General features: G+C 33.6%; 1 protein-coding gene across 1 annotated transcript in view; it reads left to right on the top strand.

Annotated features, from left to right (window-relative positions):
* Positions 1-22875, top strand: part of pigs (GAS2-like protein pickled eggs) — a 116429-nt gene that overhangs the window by 75804 nt on the left and 17750 nt on the right. The window contains exon 5 of the mRNA XM_017613955.1: positions 3197-3387. Coding sequence (XP_017469444.1) covers positions 3197-3387 — 191 coding nt within the window. The remainder of the gene's footprint in view (positions 1-3196; positions 3388-22875) is intronic.

Below are 22875 nucleotides of genomic sequence, written 5' to 3'. Positions count from 1 at the left end.
CTGTTGGATATTAAAGAAAAAAAACCACTTGGGTATTTACGAGCTGCAAGATAGTAAAGTACAAACAATTAAGGTATTTAGCAGGCGCTGAATACTCTGGTCCAAATTACTCAGGTACTTTGGAGATGCAAAATACTTTCACTAAAGTACCAAGGTATTTAGTCTCGATGGCTAAATACTTTCAAACTAAATACTTTGACTTAAAAAATTAACACCTCACCTTACAATCACCTCAACCAACCTTACCACAACTCACTTCAGCTCACCACATCTCACTTAAACTCCTAAATTCACGAAACCTTAAACACAGCTGAACTCATCACAACCAAGGCTGCCAACTTGGCTCAAACCGTGTCAATTTTAGCTCTATTTTACTTCAAATGGCACTAAATTTTTTTATTTGGCACAACGTGCCAAAATGGCATTTTTGAAAAATAATAATATTTCAATACATTGTTGTGAAATTCTTTGCGTGTACTTCTTTTTCTGAACAACAATTTCCTAATATCTATAGTGTATACAATTAATTTATCTTACTTTGGCATTGGACCTTTGTTTTAGGAATGTGTTTCCAATTTTAAGGCTAAATAGGAAGAATTACAAAGAAATGCACCTTATTTGGCACTTCATACCTAAGTATAATTGGCAGCCCTGATCACAACCGTTTCATCGCACTTCACCTAAACTCACCCCACCTCAATTTGGGAACTATTTCGGGACTTAAGATGTTCTCGGGACTTTATCAGGATTTTAGGGATTCTCGGGACCATTTCGGGATACCCGAGACCACTTCTAGATTCCCGGGACTATTTCGTCATTTTAGGACCTATTTCGGAATTTTTGTTATATTTATCGATTTTGATATCGATAAATGTATTGATATTTCAATGGATATGTACATATATCGGTATTTTTTTATCGATATATTTATCAATATTTGTATAGATATTTGCATCGATATATTTATCGATCTTTTAATCGATATCTTTATCGATACTTTTATTGTTATATCTACCGATATATTTTTCAATACGATTATCGATATCGTGACTAATATCGGGATTTTCGAGACTACTTCGGAGTTTTTGGCATTCTTGCGACTAATATGTACATCGGGATTTTTGGGACTTTCGGGATTTTCGAAACGACTTCGGAATTTTCGAGACTTTTGGCATTCCCGGGACTATTTCGGGATTTTCGAGATTTCGTCGGAGTTTTCGGAAATATTTCAGGATTTCGAAATTCTAGGGACTATTTCGGAACTATTTCAAGGTTATTTCTAGATTTCTAGAATTTTTGGGGTTCTCGGGGCAGTTTCCAGATTTTCGTGGCTGCTTAGACATTTCTAAGAATTTCGGGTTTTTAGAGACTTGAGGAAGTTCGGGTATTTAAAAGGTATTTGTTTTTAGAGGTTTGTAGCCAATGTTCGAGCTTTCAAATAACCCAAAAAGTACCTATTTCAAAAATTGGAGGGTAATGTAAAATACATATATGGTTCGGATAATGTGATATACTTTCGGTGACCATTCGTACCGATTTTTGCGGGACAGTACCGATTTTGAGAAAATTGTCCCGGTGAATATTTTTTAAAAGTCGGGACGTATAAGTATCCCGATTTTACATATTTGTACCGAATAAATCCCCATTTTCGGGGTTTTCTTTATTTAATTTAATATGAGTCTCCTTGAACTCTGGCCGAAAAGCCATTTTTCTGACGAACAAAGGAGCACTTTTGTTAACACAAACAACATAGAATATAAGGGAACTATGAACATAGCCAGCATCCTTATTTTCTAAGACCTTTGGTTATGTTTTGTTCTGTCAAACTAGTACTCTCGCTATATTACAGTCTATGATTCTGCAAAATTTTTTTTTAGGTTTTTATAATATATTATTTGTTAAGTTTGTTGACTTCTTTAATCAACCGATACAAACTTGAATTTAGTGAAATAAAAAAAAAAATATGAAAAATATAAGCTGTGTATACATTTTTGCGATCGTGTTTTCAAGTTTTTTCTCATTGTTTTGTTCAAAATAAAACTGCCATAAAAGATGTTATGTCTTTTTTTCTAAAAACATCGATGCTTTAGAAATGTCCCGAATATTTTCCACAGAAATCTAGTCACCGTAGGCATACAGCGGCCAACTGATAGCGTTTATGTATGCCTATTGTCCGTGCCGCCCAAAGAGTCGCAATGGCCGAGTGGTCAAAGCATTAGGCTGGCGGTCGAGAGGGTCCGGGTTTGAGGCCTCCTCGGGCGTAGGTTTTTCTATTATTTTCGACTTTTCCGTTATTCCGTTCGACTTTTTTGTTGTTCCATTCCATGCGCTCAATGTGCTTTGATATTTTGAGCCGAATGAACGCAAATTTTCAACATATCGTTAATATAGTATGGAAATCGCGTATTTCACATTGTCGCTGAAATGTAAAAAAGTAACAACTAACAAATATTTTTATTGCATAAAACGATGTGGGGACTTATGATTCGATGAAATTCATCATAATCAATCAAAAATTGAATTTTGGATTTTTTGTTAGTTGCGGCTTTTTGTATTTCAGCGACGATGTGAGTTACGCCCTTTCCATACTATACTAACGATATATTGCACCCAAGTCCCACTCCTCAATAGATATTAAATTCGCCTTGAATTAATTCTTATTTGGTTTGTGAACTTGGCTGTTAAGTTGTTGTTGTTGTTTTCGAGCGGAAAGACTAATAAAAGGAAACACGGAATTTAATTATAATAAGTTTTATGAGAAAACAAATAATTACACTTATCTAAGAAATAGTAGAAAAAACCAACTGTTTTTTTTCAACAGACCTTTGACAAATAATATTCGTTTACGCGCAAATAGCCGGTTCCCTTTATAGCCAGAGGTTGATAATTTTCTCTGGAAATACCTATTGAAGGATCTTACTCTTTGACTATAAATTACAAAAGAAGGGGGCGTAGGGGGACAGTTTTAACGTAGCATCTCCACAGACAAAAAATGTTGGCTACAATTTGTCATTTTGTTTGCCAAATATACGTTTTATCAGTGCACTTGCACAATATTGCATTCGCAAAAGCGAAAGCGATTGCGAATATTCGCAACAACCCTGGTACACATAAAGTGCTTCGTACATCGGCACTGAGACATTATGCAGAATCTACTTAAAGGATACTTTATCATATTTCTTTTTTTGCAATTTAGATTTTACGCTCCCACGTTATGGTTCGTGTCGGCGGAGGTTGGGATACTCTCGCACATTACCTGGACAAGCATGATCCCTGTCGATGTAAAGTACAGCATCGTGCATCTATAGCTGCTCGTTTAGTACCACGCACCACCAATCAAAGCAACGGCGGTATAGAACTGCACAAAGCGCAAGTAATCTACGAACGGTGAGTTAAACAATAAAAACTTTAAGGGCCATTTTCTAATGTAAGCAGCAAGTCCGTATTGAGGGGGTGGGGGCGCTTGTAGGTGTTCTGACAGACTCCGTTTTCTTATATCTCTTTTGGTTAAGAACTGATCAAAAACAGCTATCTGAAAAACGGGTATACGCTTACTTGCTTATAACTGTCTTTGATCGCAGATGAGTGTGCTTTGATTTCGATGTAAAAAATAATTATAAACCAACTAAATACATACATATGTACATATGTATGCACATACCACTTACACTACATAGATTCTACTATTTAATTTGATCGCTAGCAATCGGAATTCAACAATTAACAAAGGTAAAAAGTATGGAGGTAGACACCGCCCACTCTACATTAGAAAATGTATTCAATCCACCGATATATTCACCAATGGATTACATAAGTCGTATGCGACAGGCGAGGCCATCACATCCTTACATTGTTAATAATTTAGAGTATACATATGAAATTATTTCTTGTATATACGAGCATTCATTGGATATCACCTATCGAAACTTTGAAAAAGTGCATTGGGTCAAGTTAATACGCTGACCGAGAAATCAGTTCGCAGCTCTGGTAATTTCATGGTTTGTACAAAGTATGTGTCCACTCATCACTTTGCATTAATTTTTATCACAAAAATCCAATAAAAACGTTTCTGACCATTTTTCATTACATAACAGGCAGTTAAATAATGGAGTCCTCAACTTCTATACATTGCATCTAGGCCTAACGGCAGTATTATGTACAAATTGCATACGACTCCATACCGCCAAACAAAAGCAAATTTAAATCGTGTATAAAAACAGATATGTGCTTTAAAGCGGCGCAAATGTTGATCACGTCGCAATTGGTCAAAAAAATTGATTTTTATTTCCTAAATCAATGGCATATTTTTATTTTTATTTTTTTTTAATACCACACTTGCATAATATTGCCTATTGGCACTAGGAATCAGTTTTTTGCTCTCCTGAAAAGTTATTAAAAAACACATAACTGTTTTTGTTGGCGCAGCGACGATATATTTTTCAATTTTGTTATGTACTTCCTTTATGTACAATGTGCATGTCTAATTAAAGATATTAAAAAATACATATAGTGGTAAAAAAATTATAGCCGAACCACTTGTTGCCAAGTTTTAACGTATTATTTTCGTTGTTATTTAGTTTTGGTTATTTTTTTTATAATAATATAGTTCATTCTTTAACAAAACCCGTATAAATCCAAGGTTCCAAATTTGTGCAACATTAAAAAAAATTCAAGAAACTTTCGTACAAATTTCGAGCTTTTTTTTTAATTCTAAAAAATTAATCGTAGTTTTTAGCCATTTGAAACTTGTACTTTATTCTACTAGAATTCAATGGGCTAAAAAACTGCATACTCAGAATCTAATTAAAAAACTTGAAATTTTTACGAAAATTTGTTGAATTTGTTTTTTAATTGCATACATTTTTAAGGCAGTGGCACTCGATTTGTACATTTGTACAGATTAGTACATTTTTATATTGGGCTATTGGTACAAAATAAAAAAAATGGGGAAATTTTTTTTTGTAGTCAAAAGATTGGTACAATACAGCGATGTTCTATTGAAAAATTACAACAAATTAATTTTCGTGATTGGGATAAAGAAAAATATTTGGGAATTCACACAATTGGGATACGATATGCACCAAATTTTGGCAAACACCCAATCGTGTGACACTTAAACTTGTATTTATACGGATGTTGTTAAAGAATGAACTATTTATACAAAAATAACCAGAATTATATAACAACAAAAATAATATTTTAAAACTACTACTACTACTGTAGACTGCATCACCAAAAAAAGGTGCGGTTTTTCTGGCGGGATTACCAAACCTAGTATATTTTGGGACTTCTACCAAAATATTTCGGAAAAATATTAAGATTTACTTGAGCTGGACCGGTTTGAAAATACCTCTTAAAATTGAGTTTTTTTATGAATAAAAATAGTTTCTTAAAGGAAGGTGAATCGTAAGAATGAGATTTTTGATGCTGTTTTTTTTTTACTTTTTTCAAAGATTGGTTTACGAAAAACTTGAATAACTGGGCCAAAAATGTTCTGATTTAGACTTATGGGATCTCAGTAGAAAGGTATTTTCACACTGTTTTTATTACTGGCCAAAAAAAATGTCATTCGTATCCCATCTTGTTTTTTCGAATACCAACACATCTTAGTTCAACTTTGAATGACGTTCGTTCATCCTACCTTTCTCTTCCATCCTTTGAATGAGTTTATTAGCAAAGAAATAAAAAGGGTGAGAAAATACCTTTCCAATGACACCTCTTAGGTTTAAATCGGAAGAGTTTGGGTTCAGTTATTCAAGTTTTTCCTATACCAATCTTTGAAAAAAGTTAAAAAACAGCATCAAAAATCTCATCATTACGATTCCGTTCAAAATTTTTTTTTAATTTTTTTAAATATTTTTATGCAAATATTTTAAGCTTAAACCGTTTTGTCATTTGAGGGGATTTTTTCAAAAAAAAATCTTTAAGAAACTATTTTTATTCATAAAAAACTCCATTTTTGGAGGTATTTTCAAATCGGTCCAGCTCACTTAAATCTTAATATTTTTCCGAAATATTTTGGTGGACGTCTTAAAATATAATAGATTTTATAGTTCCAATGGAAAAATAGTACCGATTTTTTTTGTATGGGCAGTGATGCAGTCTAATGTACATGTGTATGAAAATTAAATAATTCAAAGCTTCAAACGGCTTTCAAAATATATATCAGTATAGATGGCAAATTAAAAATATTTTTTAATTAAATGTTTATGAATAGTTTTTTAAATAATTGCAGACATTTGAAATTAATTTCAGGTATTCTCCAAAAAAGTAGAAGCATTCAAACGTTAAAATCTTTTTTCTTTCATTTTTCAACATAAATAAATAAAAAACCAGAGCTTTTTTAAAAAATCGCATTAAATAATGTAAGTATGTAAAGAATAAATTCTCCGGGGCAATGGCGAGGCGGCGTGCCGCGGCCTTCCGCGTTTGCGCGCCCCCACTGAAAAACCTAAGACGCTGAGGATATGCGTATCGCATTGAAGGCTAAAAAAACAGTAACAATTTACCCTTAATTTCCAATAATTCGCTTATCAGTTATTGGAAAAAATACCGTTCGATTTTATGCGCATACTGCAGAAGGGAATTTAACGCAGAACTACACTGTTTTCTAAAATAGAGAGTAATTCAGGGACGTGAACCGGATGAAAAATTTGGTCGGTTCGGTTCAGCGGTTCGAACCGTTTTTACACTTTTGGATTGGTTCGTCAAAGCGGTTTGTTTGGTCTTTGAACCGGAGTTTCGGTTCGGTTCAAGGGTTCGAAAAACAAAAAAAAATAACGCGCAAGTTTAGGTGTCAAGTGCAACAACGCGCAAGGTTAAGCGGTCTGTCAAATGAGATGGGTAGGCAACCCATTGATATTCTCACATGGTAAAAAACATGGTAGGTATTACCATGTTTAACAAAAACAAAAAATAGTGGGTACATTTATCTATTGAAAATTGGTTGAAACGAACCTTTAAACCTTTATGGAAAGTGGTTCGGTTTTCGGTTCGGATCAAACATTTGTGGAAAATTTCGGTTCGGTTAATGGTTCAGTTAATTAATAGAAAAAAGCGGTTTTCCGGTTCAAAACCGGTTCGGTTCAAAACCGGTTCACGTTCCATTTTAGGCAAATGTATGCCTGTAGAGATAATTGGAATGTTTCAGTAAAATCAAGCCAGAGAAAATACTACTATTTCTTTTTTATGAAATAAATCAATCGGGCGTTATTTAATTAATCAGGGAAACGTTACCACTCTGATGTACGCATATGCACAACGACATTGATTTATGTGTATAAGTTGCCATAGATATGAATACGACGTCCTCATCATACACATACCATCCCCAACAAGTTTGATCCTCAGCTCAACGGATCTACAATCAGGGCTGCCAATTTAGCTCTTTTCCCGTCAAATCTGGTTTGGCGGCAGGAAATGAGAAATTGCGGGAAGCGGGAAATTCAGCGTTTTGAGAAATTTTTTGCCAGATTTTTAGCTTTTTTCCATATACAATATATAACCAGCGTTGCCGCTTTGGTAATTTTTTACCAAAACTGGTAATTTTTTTCTTTTTAGAAGGAGTTTGGTAATTTGGTATTTTTTTTTAACGTAAGTCTTTTCTTTTAAGTTTTTAATACTAACTTATTACTTATAAAAATTTATGACTTTGAACCTTCTGACAATTGCACAAAACAAAAATATTTGCTTATGTAATTACATATGTATGTATCTACACCTTAAGAGAGCCAAAAATTGAAGGGGCTCTTTAATGTAACAATTTGCCTTGACAACTCAGAACTTTTAGTATGAGTTTGCAATATAGCAGGAAACCACCCATTTTTCCCAATATGGCGGCTCGATCACAGCCCCTACAGTCCCACAAATCTGGATTTTGGATCATTTTTACCTGCCGGAACCAATGGTGAAAGAAAATAATTTTACGGGACTAATTAAAAGTTTGCGATTAAATACGAATGTGACCCACTTATAAAAAAGTAAAAGCAAATTTTATCTACCGTTTAACGATACATTTGCTGGATTCATGTTTTGGTTTTAAGTTATGTAAAATAAATTATGTAAAAGACTGTATATTACAGCCCATCTCCACCAAACGCTTAACTACAGTTAAGAGTTTAGATATTTTTAACAAGAGGTGATCTGCAATGTTTATTTATTCGTTTTTGCTATTTTCCTTTCATTTGCTTGTACCTAATATGAGCAACTACCTCCTTCGAGTTGTAATCTGCTTTTTTCCAATAGGCATAAACTGCAGTAGAAATGAACTATTAATATTAAACACCTTTTAAATGTTTGTAAATCTCTGAGCGATTTTTTTGTTTTATGTTTTAGGGCCGATTGTTCAATGTCTGATTAGTACAAATCGGAGGTAGAAGCTCCGGTTAAATACATTGAACAACCGGCCATTAAAAATATTTGTGAATTGTTATAGTCGGAACTAGAGGTTTACGCCCACAGGCTTTGCGGCGGCGGCGTGGTCAACTTCAAAAATATTCGGCGGCGGCGGCGACGCCGGCTCATCTGGAAACGCCGGCGCTACTGCTCATAAGGTAGATTTCAAAGAGCCATGAGGCTACTAATCTTATCATTTCAGCTCGTCAGCGTTAGGCATTCGCCATTATTCTATTATTATAATTCTATTTATTTCATTATTGAATTAGTTTTAAATGTAAATATTGTTACTTCCTACTTGAATTAAAATGTTGAGTGTCTGGCGCTGATTGATGGGCGAACAGAAGAAGGTCTGAGGTATATACGTACATAATCACACGGACCTCTATGTTCTCTACAGGTCCGTGTATGCTATTTAAATTTAAAGAAATAAAAAAATTTTAAAAGTTTAGTTATTGGGGTAGTTTATGTCGCTCTCAATAAATTTTTGCAATAATCATATCAATCGTTATGTTAAATTACGGAGTTCTTACGATTTTTTGGGGATTACATATTGAAAACAAGGTTGGTCTACTTTTTTCCAAAAGTTTAACCCATCAACTCGAACCAGAACGGGCCTTTTTAACACACTGTTGAAAAAATGGCTTACAGATGGTTAAAATTTCCACTAAAATATGAAGCGCCAAACCGAAGCGGAGAACCGAATGTAATGAAAAATAATACTAATGTTTACCATAACCCTGTGCAGAAAACATTGCGATGCGAGGGAGCAAAACCTTCCTGGGGTTTGACCACCACTAAGGAATGCTAACGTAATTTTCACACAGCCACCTAGTACTTGTATACGTATGTGGGACCCCAGAATAAAATAACTTACGAATGTAAATATTAGGCAAAAAATGTGTTTTAAATATTAAAAAAATACATAGAAAAATCAACTTTTCTTTGTTTTATCTCCAATAATTTAGGAGTTAGATGCAAAGAGGCCGCTTCTATTAAAACTGCGTTCTGAGATATTGGCGTTAAAGTTTTTGATGTGTTATAACTTTCTTGTTGTTGTAGTAGGTGTATAAAAAAGTAGTATTGTTGTAGTATTGAAAAGAATTGTCTACTGCGGAAAAAAATCGTTAGATTACCAGTATTCGACCCTAATTTAACTGTAATAAACGCTTTCGTCGAAAAATATATTACCTATGTTTTTTCTGAGTTAGGTACGCCATTTTTTAGGAAAAACAAAGGAGATCATATTCTTGTCTAATGGCCCAAATTATGCAAAAAAAACTATGTAATTTAAAAATGTAATTTTCATTTCGTAAAATTGTGTTTTTATACAAGTTGTATTTAGTTCCTCCAAACGATGTATTCAATGTACATACATCATGAAAATTTTGTACGAAATTCCTTAGGCGCCGCACGCCGCCGCCGCCGGCGGCGCACAGTGGTTCAATGTGCAAAGCTAGGGTAATTTAATTAAATATTTTATTTGTAATTTTTATCAAATATGCAAGAATATTGTCTACTTAAGAGTAAATATAACTTTGTTTGAAAAAATTTGGCTACATATAAACATAACGGTATCCAAAAGGCATAGTAAGCAATAAGTGAAAAATTAAATTGTACGTACAACGAAAACTTAGTATTTTTAAGGCTCAATAGCTTGTTTAAAGAAACTTTGTTTTAACTTGATTTCTTTCTCCGTCATTGTTTAAAGTAAGAAAATTCAGGAAATGTAAAAATTATTACCGAAGTGGACGCACATATTTTTTTGGAGCTGATAAAGTTTTAATCTTTGTGATGAGTACCAAATTATTATTTTTTTTGTTTTTGTAGAAGAAATCTTTCTTATATGGCGGAATATAGATCACTTACTATACTTATTCTCTCAATTGATGTATGTATTAATAGAATCCACAAAAAAATTCTGCGGCTAGCTGCGGCACCCATACATTTATTTTCAATTTTCAAAATGACTCCTAAAATTTCAAGACAGGAAATTTTTAATTTTGGCTGTCGACCCCTAAAAATTAAAGACTTGATGGAATAATGGATTTTGTACCAGGGAATATCAGTTTAGGATCTAGTTATAGAATCAAATTTGTTAAATTGGCTCGAATTTGAAATAGACTTGTCACAATTTGTGTGTTCTAAGTTTGGTAAACCGACATTTTCTGCTGGTAGGCCAGCTAAAAGTTTTGAAGATTGTTGCCAAAAAGTTAAAATGAAGAAAGCTAATGGGTTTTCAGCGAAAGTTATCGAACCAGATGTATTTCTTTTTGGCCACTGAACTAAAAATGAGATCTTCAGCTACGCTACTTAATGAGCTTTTATTTAAATTAGAAAGAGGTACTGCTATCAAGAAGGTCATATTGGCAAAGAAGAGTCCTAAAGGTATTTCGCCTGAAGAAGCTCCCGCACTTATAACACCGGCACACAAAAAAAAATTAGTGTGATGTGCATTTGACCGGACCTACCTATGGTTATGTATTTCGGCCCGCAGAATCCGAATTTGAAGTCAGTTTGGCCAATATACCTCCTAGATTTCGAGAAAACTTCAAAAACCCGTTTTTTATTGCCGATTTTCACTATTTTTACAGTTTTTTTTTAAGTTTTCTCGAAATCCAGGAGGTATATTGGCCAAACTGGCCTCAAATTCGAATTCTGCGGGACGAAATACATAACCATAGGTAGGTCCGGTCGAATGCACATCACAGTAATTTTTTCTTTGTGTGCCGGTGTATTCGACACAAATTTATCAAAGCATCAGTATCGTTTTCTTATGTAAGCAGTAAAGCTGCCTTTACTAACAGGGCAGATAAATTGTTCCTCACTTTAAAGTGTTTTGGTTTTCTTATCTTACCGGTAAAAAGAAATTTGTTATTCCGTAGAGTGAAACTTCACTACATTTCCGAGAGTGAAACACCACTACATTCGTTATATAATTTCAAAGGTTGACAATGCAACATAAGCAAATATAGAGCAAGAGCAACTGTCAGCAAAAACCAAAACCTTGGTTGAAATACCTTATATATATGACTCATGAACCAAAACCGGAAAAAAAATTTTAAGTTGAGTACCAATTTTTAGAGGTTGCATCGGATGAGCAACAATTTATCGATTCGAGAAATTAATGCGCTGATGAGAAAACGAAAACTCGTATATTGAGACGATAAAGTGGCCGGTAATCTAAAGGTTAGATGAGGAAACGGCCCTAAAAGTTGTTAAGCTTGATCTGACTTTTTAGCAATTTTTTTTATTTTATACATATATTAGGTGGCTGATTCGGATCCGGCGTCAATACAGTATATACATAACGGACTTTCTATTTTTAATTCATGCCAAATAGTTAAAAAAGTTTTAGGTATGCAGGTATATATAACCGTGCGCAAGTGCTAAAAAAATGTACCAGAAATTTACGAAAAATTAAACGATTTTTCAATTATAAGGTTGGTAGGTGTGGTCGCTATTCGATCTTGCCTATTTTATGAGCAGAAGTTGTTAGTCATTCAGACATAAGTTGTGCAAAATTTCATCCCGATATCTATCTTAGTTCTTAATATAATAATTAAATTACCCTAATTGAGCAGATTGGACCACTGTGCGGCGGCGCGTGAGGAATGACAATAAACGGCGGCGGCGGCGGCGTGGCTCGGCGGCGTATACCTCTAGTCGGAACACATTGAAAAGGACAACCACAGCTGTAAATTATTCATCTTCGTTATCTAAACGCTCAGTCGATGGTGATATGAATTTTTTGAACGCGGCAGCGACATCATGCATTTTTATGAGTTTGTTATAAAAGAATGGGAAGAACTCATTTTTCGGTCGGAAAATATAAATGGATCTAAGCTGGCCACAATCCCAGACGTGGTGTAGTTCAGTCGTCGCCAAAATAATTATCTACATACGTCGAAAAATAATTTCCAATTTGTTTAGAATATTATGCTCATAAAAATTTGGTAAATTTTTTCTGAGTTTGGTAATTTTTTTTTAGAGGTTTGGTAAAAAATTAAAAATCTTTGTGGCAACACTGTATATAACATATATATGTATTTAAAATTACCAAATAATTTCGATACGATTAAAAAAGATAATCGACCCTATTATGATTGTACGTGTTGTTGTTAAGTTGGTGAAAACTACTTTTATTCTTATTTTTGATTTCTGATGAACTTCGATCCCAGCTGTATTATTCGATTGCACGGTTCAACAATATTTGGTCGTATTTTATGGAATCATGTTCCGTATTGTAAAAGTTCGGAGATTGTATGGCTTAAATATTTAACACCATATCATAAAATCTGTATCTTTCGTTCGATTTTCAAAAATGAGGTGTCAAATTAAAGGGCTTGTCCTTTGGGTGTGCAACATAGCTTTAGTTTCATGAAAGGGTCGCCACATGTTAGAAAATCGAATTCAAAATTTCTGTGCCGCAGATGTTTGCGTAAATATTTAACACCAAGTCATAAAATCTGTATCGTTCGTTCGATTTAAAAAATGAGGTGTCAAATTAAAGGGCTTGTCCTTTGGGTGTGAAATATAGCTTTATTTCCATGAAGGGGGTTGCCACATGTTATAAAAACGAATTCAAAATTTCTCTGCCGCATATGTTTGCGTTAAATATTTAAAATCAAGTCATAAAATCTGTATTTCGATGTGTCAAATGAAAGGCTTGACCTGTAGATGTGGTTTTAGTTTTGACGTAGAATACGTCTTTCGTTTCGATATGGGGCCTATGCTCAAATGTTGTAGTTGTAATTTTTTGAGCTTCACGAAAGCGCTCATTGCACGAGAACTAATGAAGCGATTTCAAAGAAAAGTGTGCTGTTTCAAAGATACATTTTTGTAAGTAATGAATTCGGTTTCTGTTGTAGAAACAACGGTAAATATTGGCTTATTTCGGGTTAAATTTTGAGCCTTTATGATTTGCAGATATAACTTTCATTTTCGGGATATAAGTTACCAATTTTCTAAAACTTGCAAAAATTACCTACATTATGAAGATCTAAAACAAGGAGATGTTTCCATTTACGTGTTCAACGGTTTACTTACATACATATGTAGTTGCATGCGATCGAGGTGAGCTGGCGTGTCGTCAAAGAATTAACGATATGCGCTGAAATTATAACTTTTGTAGAAATTGTGTAAAACACATAAATTCCATATGTAGTAAACGTAATTAGCATTGGCAGCTGCTCGCTTGCGCTGGAATGTGTCAAGTTGATTTGCACTTTTATAAACGATAAATTGCCAATATGACTTTTACAATAGAAATAAACTGATGTTAGTTGACTTAACACTCACTAGACTTTTATGTGAGGTAAATACCGGCATACAAAATATATATGTGCATATTTATGTATGCACATAAACATGTAACTTTACACATAGCAGAGATTTAATCACATGAAGATAATATAAAGGGTTTACAAAACTTTATATTTATGTAAGCGTGTGTCATTTGAAGTAGAGAGTTCTACTTTAACTTCAACGCTTCTACGCCAGCTTATTCCAATTTTGCACAAATTTTTAATGCAACATTCTTTTCGTTTTCAAAGAGTCCTAAAAAGGACATTTTTCTCCGGTTTAAATTTGAACTTCACCAAAAAGCCTTCGCGTTATTTTTTATCAACTGAATTTTCATGAAAAAATAGCAATTTATTGAATAAATGAGAATACAATGAGAAAAAAATCAAACTTTAGAGACCTGTGTCAGAGTTTTTAATACATCATTGATACATTCGGACGTTTAATAATAAAGAGAATTACATATGGCTCATTCCACGGTAATCGATACCGAATGAAACGAAAATAACCTTAAGAATTTGACTGTATTATTTCTAGTAAGTAAGAGTAAATACATCTAACTTTAAAAACTGAAAGCCAAAATTCCGAAATTTATCTCAAAATCAGATATTTTTTTACTTTAGGTTGTACTATTTACAAACCCATATGAGAGGTTAATTTTTTCACAATTTACAAGACTGATTTTCGTAGTCTATTATCTTTTTTGCATTGTTTAAGCCCGCAATGGAGAGAAAAATTCGTTAGCATTGCAACGGCGTAATTTGTAAAATTTTATTGAATCAAAGCATATTTCAATGTCACGCGCGTCACAAAATACACAAAATAGTTATTTTTTGAAGGAAAACACATCTTGGACAGTGTAAAAAAGCTGCCGAAAGTAACGCTATGACACAGGGGAATATGTCCGAATTAATTAATTATTTATATGCTTTTATTTTAGAAAAAATATCCGATTATGTTGGTCACGCCCGTCACATATCACACCCGTCACAATTTAAAGTTTGAAAAACTTCGATAAATTCGGCCAGGGACCGCTACCGTTACTTATCTGCTAATCTGAAACGTGTCATACATCTGTTTGTGATCAACGATGATAAAGCCAATCATAAATATATGTTGCTCGAGCGATGGGAAAACTTAAGCTATGCTGGCACGGATAAAAAGAAACCATTACTTCGCTTGTCAGGGCAAAAACAGTATCTAAAACGGTTTTTACAGGTAACGGCCGCGGTTTGACAGGTAACAGCCTCATACTATTCAAATTAAGGTACCTTACAATTACTCAGGCATACAATAGAGATGAAGAGTCCGATCAAGGATTATCCCGTCTTTAGGTGGCAGAATCTTGTATGTGTTCGTAAAATCCGATTTTTTGAGAAATAAAGTTAGTTTAGTTTTCTAATAATGTGTATTTATGCTCAACTTGTCACACCCGTCACAAAGTCAAGTCACACCCGTCACAGTTGAATTTGGAACATATAATCTATGATTTCCAATAAAGGTAAGCAACTTTGGCGTAAATGTTGAGAATGTTTATTTAACTATACAACGAACTATTTAAAACCATAAGCAGAATACATAATTAGCAGAAAAACTCTGACGCAAGTAAGTAGCTAATTAGGTTTGCGTAGTAGCTAATTAGGTTTGCGTACTCGTCACACCAGTCACAGTGGCTAAAATTCAGACAACTCATTCGGATTAAATTGTTTTTGAAATTTTTTTTTCTAGGCATTGTGTATCTCTCAGAAACCTATTCGAAAATACTCGTTTTAATGAATTTTATATTGCAGTTTAAGAATTAAGCCTTAAAATGTGAGTAGAAATGTCACACCCGTCACCGTGGAATGAGCCATATTTAAAAAATTTTAATTGTTGACAAAACGATAGTTGGTATACAAAAAATATAAAAATATTATATACATACATGGGTACCACGTTTCTATAAATAGACTAAAAAATATAAAAGAATTTTTCCTTGACCCCTAGAATTTTTCGTGATAAGTTTTGATTTTAAAATTAAATGTAATACATGCATATAAATATGTATGTACATATGTACATATGTGAGTAAATATGTCCTTAGTATAGTATGGAAAGGGCGTAGCTCACCTAACCAATCATAAGGTCAAAGAGCTTTGTTGTTTTTCAGCCGCCAAACTGCTATATATACCTCGTCATAATCGCGTAGAGGGAGCAGTGTGACCGCGGGCTTGTGAAAAATTGTAGCAAAGAAGAGACTTAAAATGTATCAATAAGGGTATTCAGACTGTACTCGTTAAGGTCTTAATTCGGTATTCGGTAACTCCCACCATTCTTTTGTTTTTGTAAATTACCGAATATATCATTACCAACTTAACAAGGTCGCAGGTCTGATAATGTGGTAACACATGCGTTAAAATGTCAGCTGATTCCTTTCTGTCACATATTTGTTAGAATTTCCTTGTGCGAAAAGTGCATACATTTTTTCAAAAGTTCAACAAATTTTTCTGTCGTGGAATTAATAAATTTTACAAGTAAGTATTACTTAAATAAAAGTAATTTTAACTAGAAAAAGATTAAAGGGCGTTCGAAGTTGAAAGTGTTTACCGAGTTACCAGGTAACGAATTAATACATTAACGAGTATAGTCTGAATACCCTTAATATGTATCACTTTTTTATTTTAAGTATCATAGTTTCAATATAGAATGAAACCAATAATTTTTATAAAAAACCATTTTCGAAAACAATTTAACATTTATTGATTGCAAACAAGATACACGCGTCAGTTGTACTTGGTACTAGATAATAATAATAACCAAAATGTCTCACATGTATAAGTTCAACTGGGTATTAGTATAATAAAAACAGCGAACATGTCTTACATATAACCGTATTTTTAGTTTAAACAATTATGTACTTAGAGGATTCAGAATTCAAATTTTTTAATCATTTTTAGGGCATTTCGAAAACATTATGCATTCCACCATTGGCAAAATTAATTTGTTCTATTTGTTTGGATCAAATTCAGATCTGAAAATTTTAATTGAATTTACAACCACTTATACGCCGCCCTACAGTTAACAAAGAACTTCCAAAACGCTTTCGTCATTTCGAATAGCATCATTTCACAAATCAGTGTGCCAAAAATTTGAATTAGGAAAAACTTGAAAATCGTACTTGCCTTACATAAAAATTATTTTTTAGTTGGAAAATCACGCATCAAATTGATTTGCTCGACAAATCAAATCCCAAACTAAATTTATTTTTATTTGTCCAACGAATAAAATCCCAAATCAATTTTATTTTTTGTTTGTCCAATGAATCAAATTACAAATAAGTTTAAGTTTTGATTTGGTAGAAGAATTAAATCACAAATAAATTTATTCATGATTTTATTATTCAAACAAATAATAAATTGTTATTAATTAGGATGTAATATAACTTTCGATACAAAAATCAATTTTATATTTGGATTTGTGATTTGACTAATTCATAATCACGCAACCCTTGTCTGGGATCAGAAATAAAACAAAAGAATGCATGATGTTAATTTTTTGGTCGATGAGTTTGATTTTAAAAGTTCATTCTATTCATAGATTAATCTGTTCTCTATATTTATATTTATTCCAACCAAACCAAGGATTTAAATATCAGTGACAAACATTCATAATCATTGTCATTAACATAAAATAAATAATATACAAAAAAAAACTTTTTAATATACAACGCTTTTATAAATGGACTAAAAAGTAGAAAATAATATTTCTCAGTCCTATAGAATTTGTTTTGATAACTTTTGATTTTGAAATTTTAGCAAAAGTCGTTATAAACAATTTATGAGATTGAAAAGCGTGGGGCGCATGTAATAGACACCTGAATTGATATGAAGGGTAATATATGTTCATATGTATGTGGATATATGAATAACGACCGCCTAAAACCGATCTCAAATTTGTACTTTCTCTGTCGAAATTTTAGGTCTATGTTATGTAGTTTGCCTATTGTCAATTACATTTAATGCTTTGTATTGCATGCGCCCCACGCTTTTCATTTTCAATCTCATAAATTGTTTATAATGACTTTTGCTAAAATTTCAAAATCAAAAGTTATCAAAACAAATTCTATGGGACTGAGAAATATTATTTTCTACTTTTTAGTCCATTTATAAAAGCGTTGTATAATAAAAAGTTTTTTTATATTATTTATTTTCTACTTTTTAGTCCTGTCTGAATAAAAGTTTGCAATAGATATTAAAATAATTCGACGATATTAATAGATAGGTGCACACACATGCATTTACATATGTATGTACATACATACGAGCACCGACTAATTTCATTTAAAGAAATGGCGTATCGTCCATTTCCGCTGTAGCGTACGTAGTACCTCGCCCTATGCACTACAGATGTCGCCCTTTGCACTAGACTTTTTTATAGGAACTTTGGAAAGCAAAGGTTTTATGGTGTCGGACACACAACATTGAAAGTTTCTGGAGCCACAACATTGCAAGTTGATAAAAGCGTTGTAATAAAATAGGGATGTACCGGATAGAAATTTCGCTGGATAACCGGACTCCGTATACCACGTTAAAAATAAGAGCCTGAATTCGACAATATTGTAGCTCTAAGTTTTGTTGAGCTTATTCAGAACTACCACCGTCCTGGCGAGTGTCGTGTCGAGTGTAAGTCATTTTTCTAGAGTCATTACATGGAATTGCCTAAAATTTCCAAAACGTCAGAATACAAAGCATCAGTCTCTTTTATTTCTAAACCTTAGTAGATTATAATGCCAAATATGCGCAACCACGGTTAGATGCTGGTTTTCTACTAGGTTTCGCAAGTTAGACTTTTTTTCTAGTGCGCTTTAGAAATAAAAGAAACTGATGCTTTGTATTTTGACGTTTTGGAATGCACCCTATATTAAAACGAGAGCCTTGGCAGCACTGCATAGTGCAAAAATTTAATAATACCACAAAAATATTTTACAGGTCATCAGCAGACGAGGATAAAGTGCAAGAGCTGACAAAATTTTCAATAGATTTAAGACAGCAAATATATATGTGATAACCCAGATATGAAGTAACTTTTATGAATACGTACATATGTATACAATTTCCATGATGCAATAATACAAGGTGTTATCGGTTGGCAACTTCTCGCTCTAATTCCGCCATATTGACGGCCTTAGGTGAAACAGTATTACTTCTTTAAGAATTATTTGCCTAATAATATAGTTGATTTTTTTTTCTCAGTATACACATTTGGTTTTCTCAGAAAGATATTTTATTTTATTTTATTTCGTTTACGAATATACTATAAAAAAGCAAATTTTGTTTAGAAGAAAATATGAAATTTTATATTTTCCCCCCAAATGGGGATTAATTTCTTCCCGTTTTTCTTCTTATTCTACTGAGCTAAGGCAGTGTCAAATCGAGCTGTCACAACTGATACCACCTTGTATTATTGCATCATGCACAATTTCAACCTTTCCATGGTGCCATGCCAATTTTTACCAGACTTTCACTCGGCACGACAATAGCCAATGGCAATGTGTCGAGTCGTGGAATTTTGTCTAATTTACAACTTACGCAATGAGGAACCAGTTAACTCATATCACACCTTCTTTTGAAGATCGGGCTTGGTGGAAAAAGCCAACGACACTGACAATGGTTAAAGTTTTTGCAGTGATGTAGATATTCAAACGATAGGTAGACAAGCCAGACCCCGGATGAATAAAAATGTGCGATTTGTAAACTTTAAATGGAGATATGCGTTCGTTTGACATTTGCGCTTAGAAGTCAAAGTTCATACAAATTTCTTACATTTCCATGCGTTGCTATTAGGGTCATTGACTCGGTTTTTCCAAACCGGTTTCCACCGGTTATTTTGGATGTCTACAGCCGGTTTTTTTGAAATCTTGATTTTTCGAACATCGAATACACTGGGTTTTTTTTTATCGAACAAACCGGTAATTTCATTTCATACAAACCTTGACCTCTCAATAAAGGTTTGGGAAAATTATTATTACAAGCTTTTATTATGTTTTACATGCGTGTAATCAAATCTGGCAATGAATTTTTAATCAACTTCCCGATGAGCTATAGACTTGAAACTTTAAACTTAGCTCAGAACCTGATGGCAATGCAATGTGAAAGATGAATTAATCCGCTAGGTGGCGCGGGTGTCGAGATACTCGGAAATCCCGTATTTATGGACCGGAATTTTTTTATGGTTCATATTTGGAATGCATATTACCTACATGAAAAGGAATTTACCCCATTGGTGGCGCCGGCGTCGAAATATTTGGAAAACTCGTATTTGTGGTCCGATTTGGTAAAAATTTCTTAAAAAAATGTTTTTAAATCACTTATAAGTATATTTTTTTATACATTATTTTTAAATTGAAAATTGCATCCTCATTGGCTTTTCTGCTAGCTCATGTAGCATTTTCTGGGGATTAACCTATGGAGGACCCCTAACCCAACCAAGACTTTTATCGCCCTGACTCAAGGCGTCAATAAAAGTCTCAGGCAGCTTTATTTTATATTTTAGACCAGTACCTGAAATAAAGGCGATTATTAAACATACATTTTTGAAGAAAAAAAAAAACTACGCTTGAGCCACATGGTAAATTCAACAATGTAATCGTCTGTCGATCTTTGATAGTCATCTAGCCAGTACGTTTCAAAATCTCGGGCCATTCGACAGAAACCACTCGCCGTGGTACTTCTAGGATAAAACCAACCTTATTTGCTTCCTCCTCAGCTAATTTGAAGATACTCTTAAAGTTTTATTCTGCGTATTTTCGCATATGGGCTAATTCTGTATACACATTTTCAGAGCAAATTTCGGTTCATCATTCAGCTTTTGTACGCATTTTTATAATTGTCATCAAACAAAACTAACTTATTGACTGGTGAGAACAAGAAACGTGAAATTTTGTGGTATATCGATATGTTTGGTAAAACCATAGGCGCATATTCATAGTCATATTTAGCACTCAACTAAGTCGAAACTATTCTAATTCACCACTAAAGCTATTCATAGTCGCCTTAGTTTCGACTTTTCTGGCTAAGTACCAACTTAAAATTTAGTTTCGGCTGCAGCTGCAACTAAGTCGTAACTAGGAAGAAGTATTTTATCAAATTAAGGGAAAACAGACGAAATATGTAAAAATTAAGTTGGTAGAGGGTGATTTTGATAATATTGAATAATCTCCCATTAAAATTTACAAAGATCGATCCATTTTAATCGGGAGATGAAATTAAATGCGTATTACAATTCGAATAAAGCTACATCACAATTTTATAATTGGAATAATTTAGATAAATTCTCAAATAATAAGTCAGTTTCACGCTAGTTCTTTAAAGTAAATTTGTGCAAACATTTAGATATCTACTATTTGTATGTTTCACAGCATGCTTTCGATAAACATCGACTTCACATCACTGCGGTTGTTCTGGCTATTTCACACAATTAACAAGAAAATGATACCTTATTCTTTTGCATAATCATGCAATGAAAATAAAAATTAGATAAACGGATGATCAAACTTGACATTATTTAATAAAAATGTAATTTTTCCAAAATATCGTAAAGAAAAATCGATACATTTTCACACTCGTTTTGCTATATCGTAAACTAAGTCGAAACTACTTAGTAGAAGTCTGAAATGCGACTATGAGTAGAGGTAAATTTTAAGTTGGTACTTAAATTTAAATTGCAACTTTGTTAGTTTCGACTTAGTTGCTGGACTATGAATACGCGCCATAGTCTCTATGAGATTAGTCAATTTTTCTTTTGAATCTTTGGAATGTATATAACAGAGCAGTTTTCTTAAAATAATAAAAATCATGCCACTGAATCGTATTTTAAGGCAGATATCCCAAATGTTTACTTAAGCATAAATGTAGCAAATCAACCTATTGTACTATTTAAAAACAACCATTTGATATTATTTTCCATCGCAATACTTACCTTGGCAACAGCGTGAAAGTATTTGCTAGTTCATTCGTATGATATGTAAATATTGGGGTTATTATAAGATTTATTATGTTTTAAAGTTTCCGCCGAAATATTTTGGAAAAATATTATCTAAAACTTACGTGAGCTGTACCATTGATAAAATTTTTAAACATTTTTATTCAGACCTTTTAAGCATAAGCTCTTCCATCACCTGAAGCGATTTTTTTTTAACTTTTTAAAGGCTCATTTTATATATGTATAAAAAACGCGATTTTTTTATGTTTTTTTCAGATCGCTTCCCCACACGCAAATTTTAATATATTTTCCGACATATTTTGGCAGAAGTCTTAAATTACAACAGATTTTATAGTTCCTATGGAGACTTAGTCCCATTTTTTTTGTATGGAGGTTCCATGTGCTCATACAATACATCTTTTTTCATGACATAAAGATGTCCCCCGTTTTTTCTGGACTCTAGGTTAGGTTAGGTTGAGATGGCTAGGGAGAGTAAATCCCCCTTACACTTAGGCCAACTAAAGGCCCATTGTGATACCATATGCAATCTTTGTTCCCCTATGATGTTGCGGCGCTTACTTGGGATCAAACCAATTCGTTAACGTGACGAATTTCAATAATGCTCTTATATTGATTTCCGATACCTCTGCAAGGCCTTGTAGAGAGGGCTTTCCGAACGTCTGTAGCCGTCTTCTGCTGAGTGCCGGGCACTCGCATATAAGGTACTGTACACTCTCTTCCTCTTCTTGGCATCTGCAGCTGCGACAGTAATCTGGCGCGCTCACTCCCAATCTCGAAGCATGTAGACAGCCGATTAGACAGTGACCTGTAAGAATTCTTGTAAGAATAGATACCTCGGTGCGTTTTAACCCTAAGAGTGTAGATGTGCGTTTTTTATTGTAGGCAAGCCATGTAAGTCTAGTCGTTATACAGGAGGAGAGGTTTCTCCAGCGTTCGTTTGCTGCTTGTACGGTGCTATTCCTGGCATGTAGCTTGAAAGTGGCCATTGGTATACCTACCATCTCCTTCCCCGGAAGGATGGGGGTGGTCGTACCATTCCTCGCCAGTTCGTCAACTTTGCAGTTGCCCTCAATATCTCGGTGTCCAGGCACCCATATGAGTTGTATTCTATAATGCTGGGCCATCTCGTTTAGAGATCTGCGGCATTCAGTGAGAGACTTTGTGTTGTCTACGCATGAGTCTAGAGCTTTCAGGGCT

The sequence above is a fragment of the Rhagoletis zephyria genome, unplaced genomic scaffold (assembly GCF_001687245.7).
Source record: "Rhagoletis zephyria isolate East Lansing unplaced genomic scaffold, Rhagoletis_zephyria_1.1 Rzeph_scaffold_00740, whole genome shotgun sequence".
NCBI lineage: Eukaryota > Metazoa > Arthropoda > Insecta > Diptera > Tephritidae > Rhagoletis > Rhagoletis zephyria.
The sequence above is the reverse complement of the archived record's forward strand: the minus strand, read 5'-3'. Positions and strand labels throughout refer to the sequence as shown.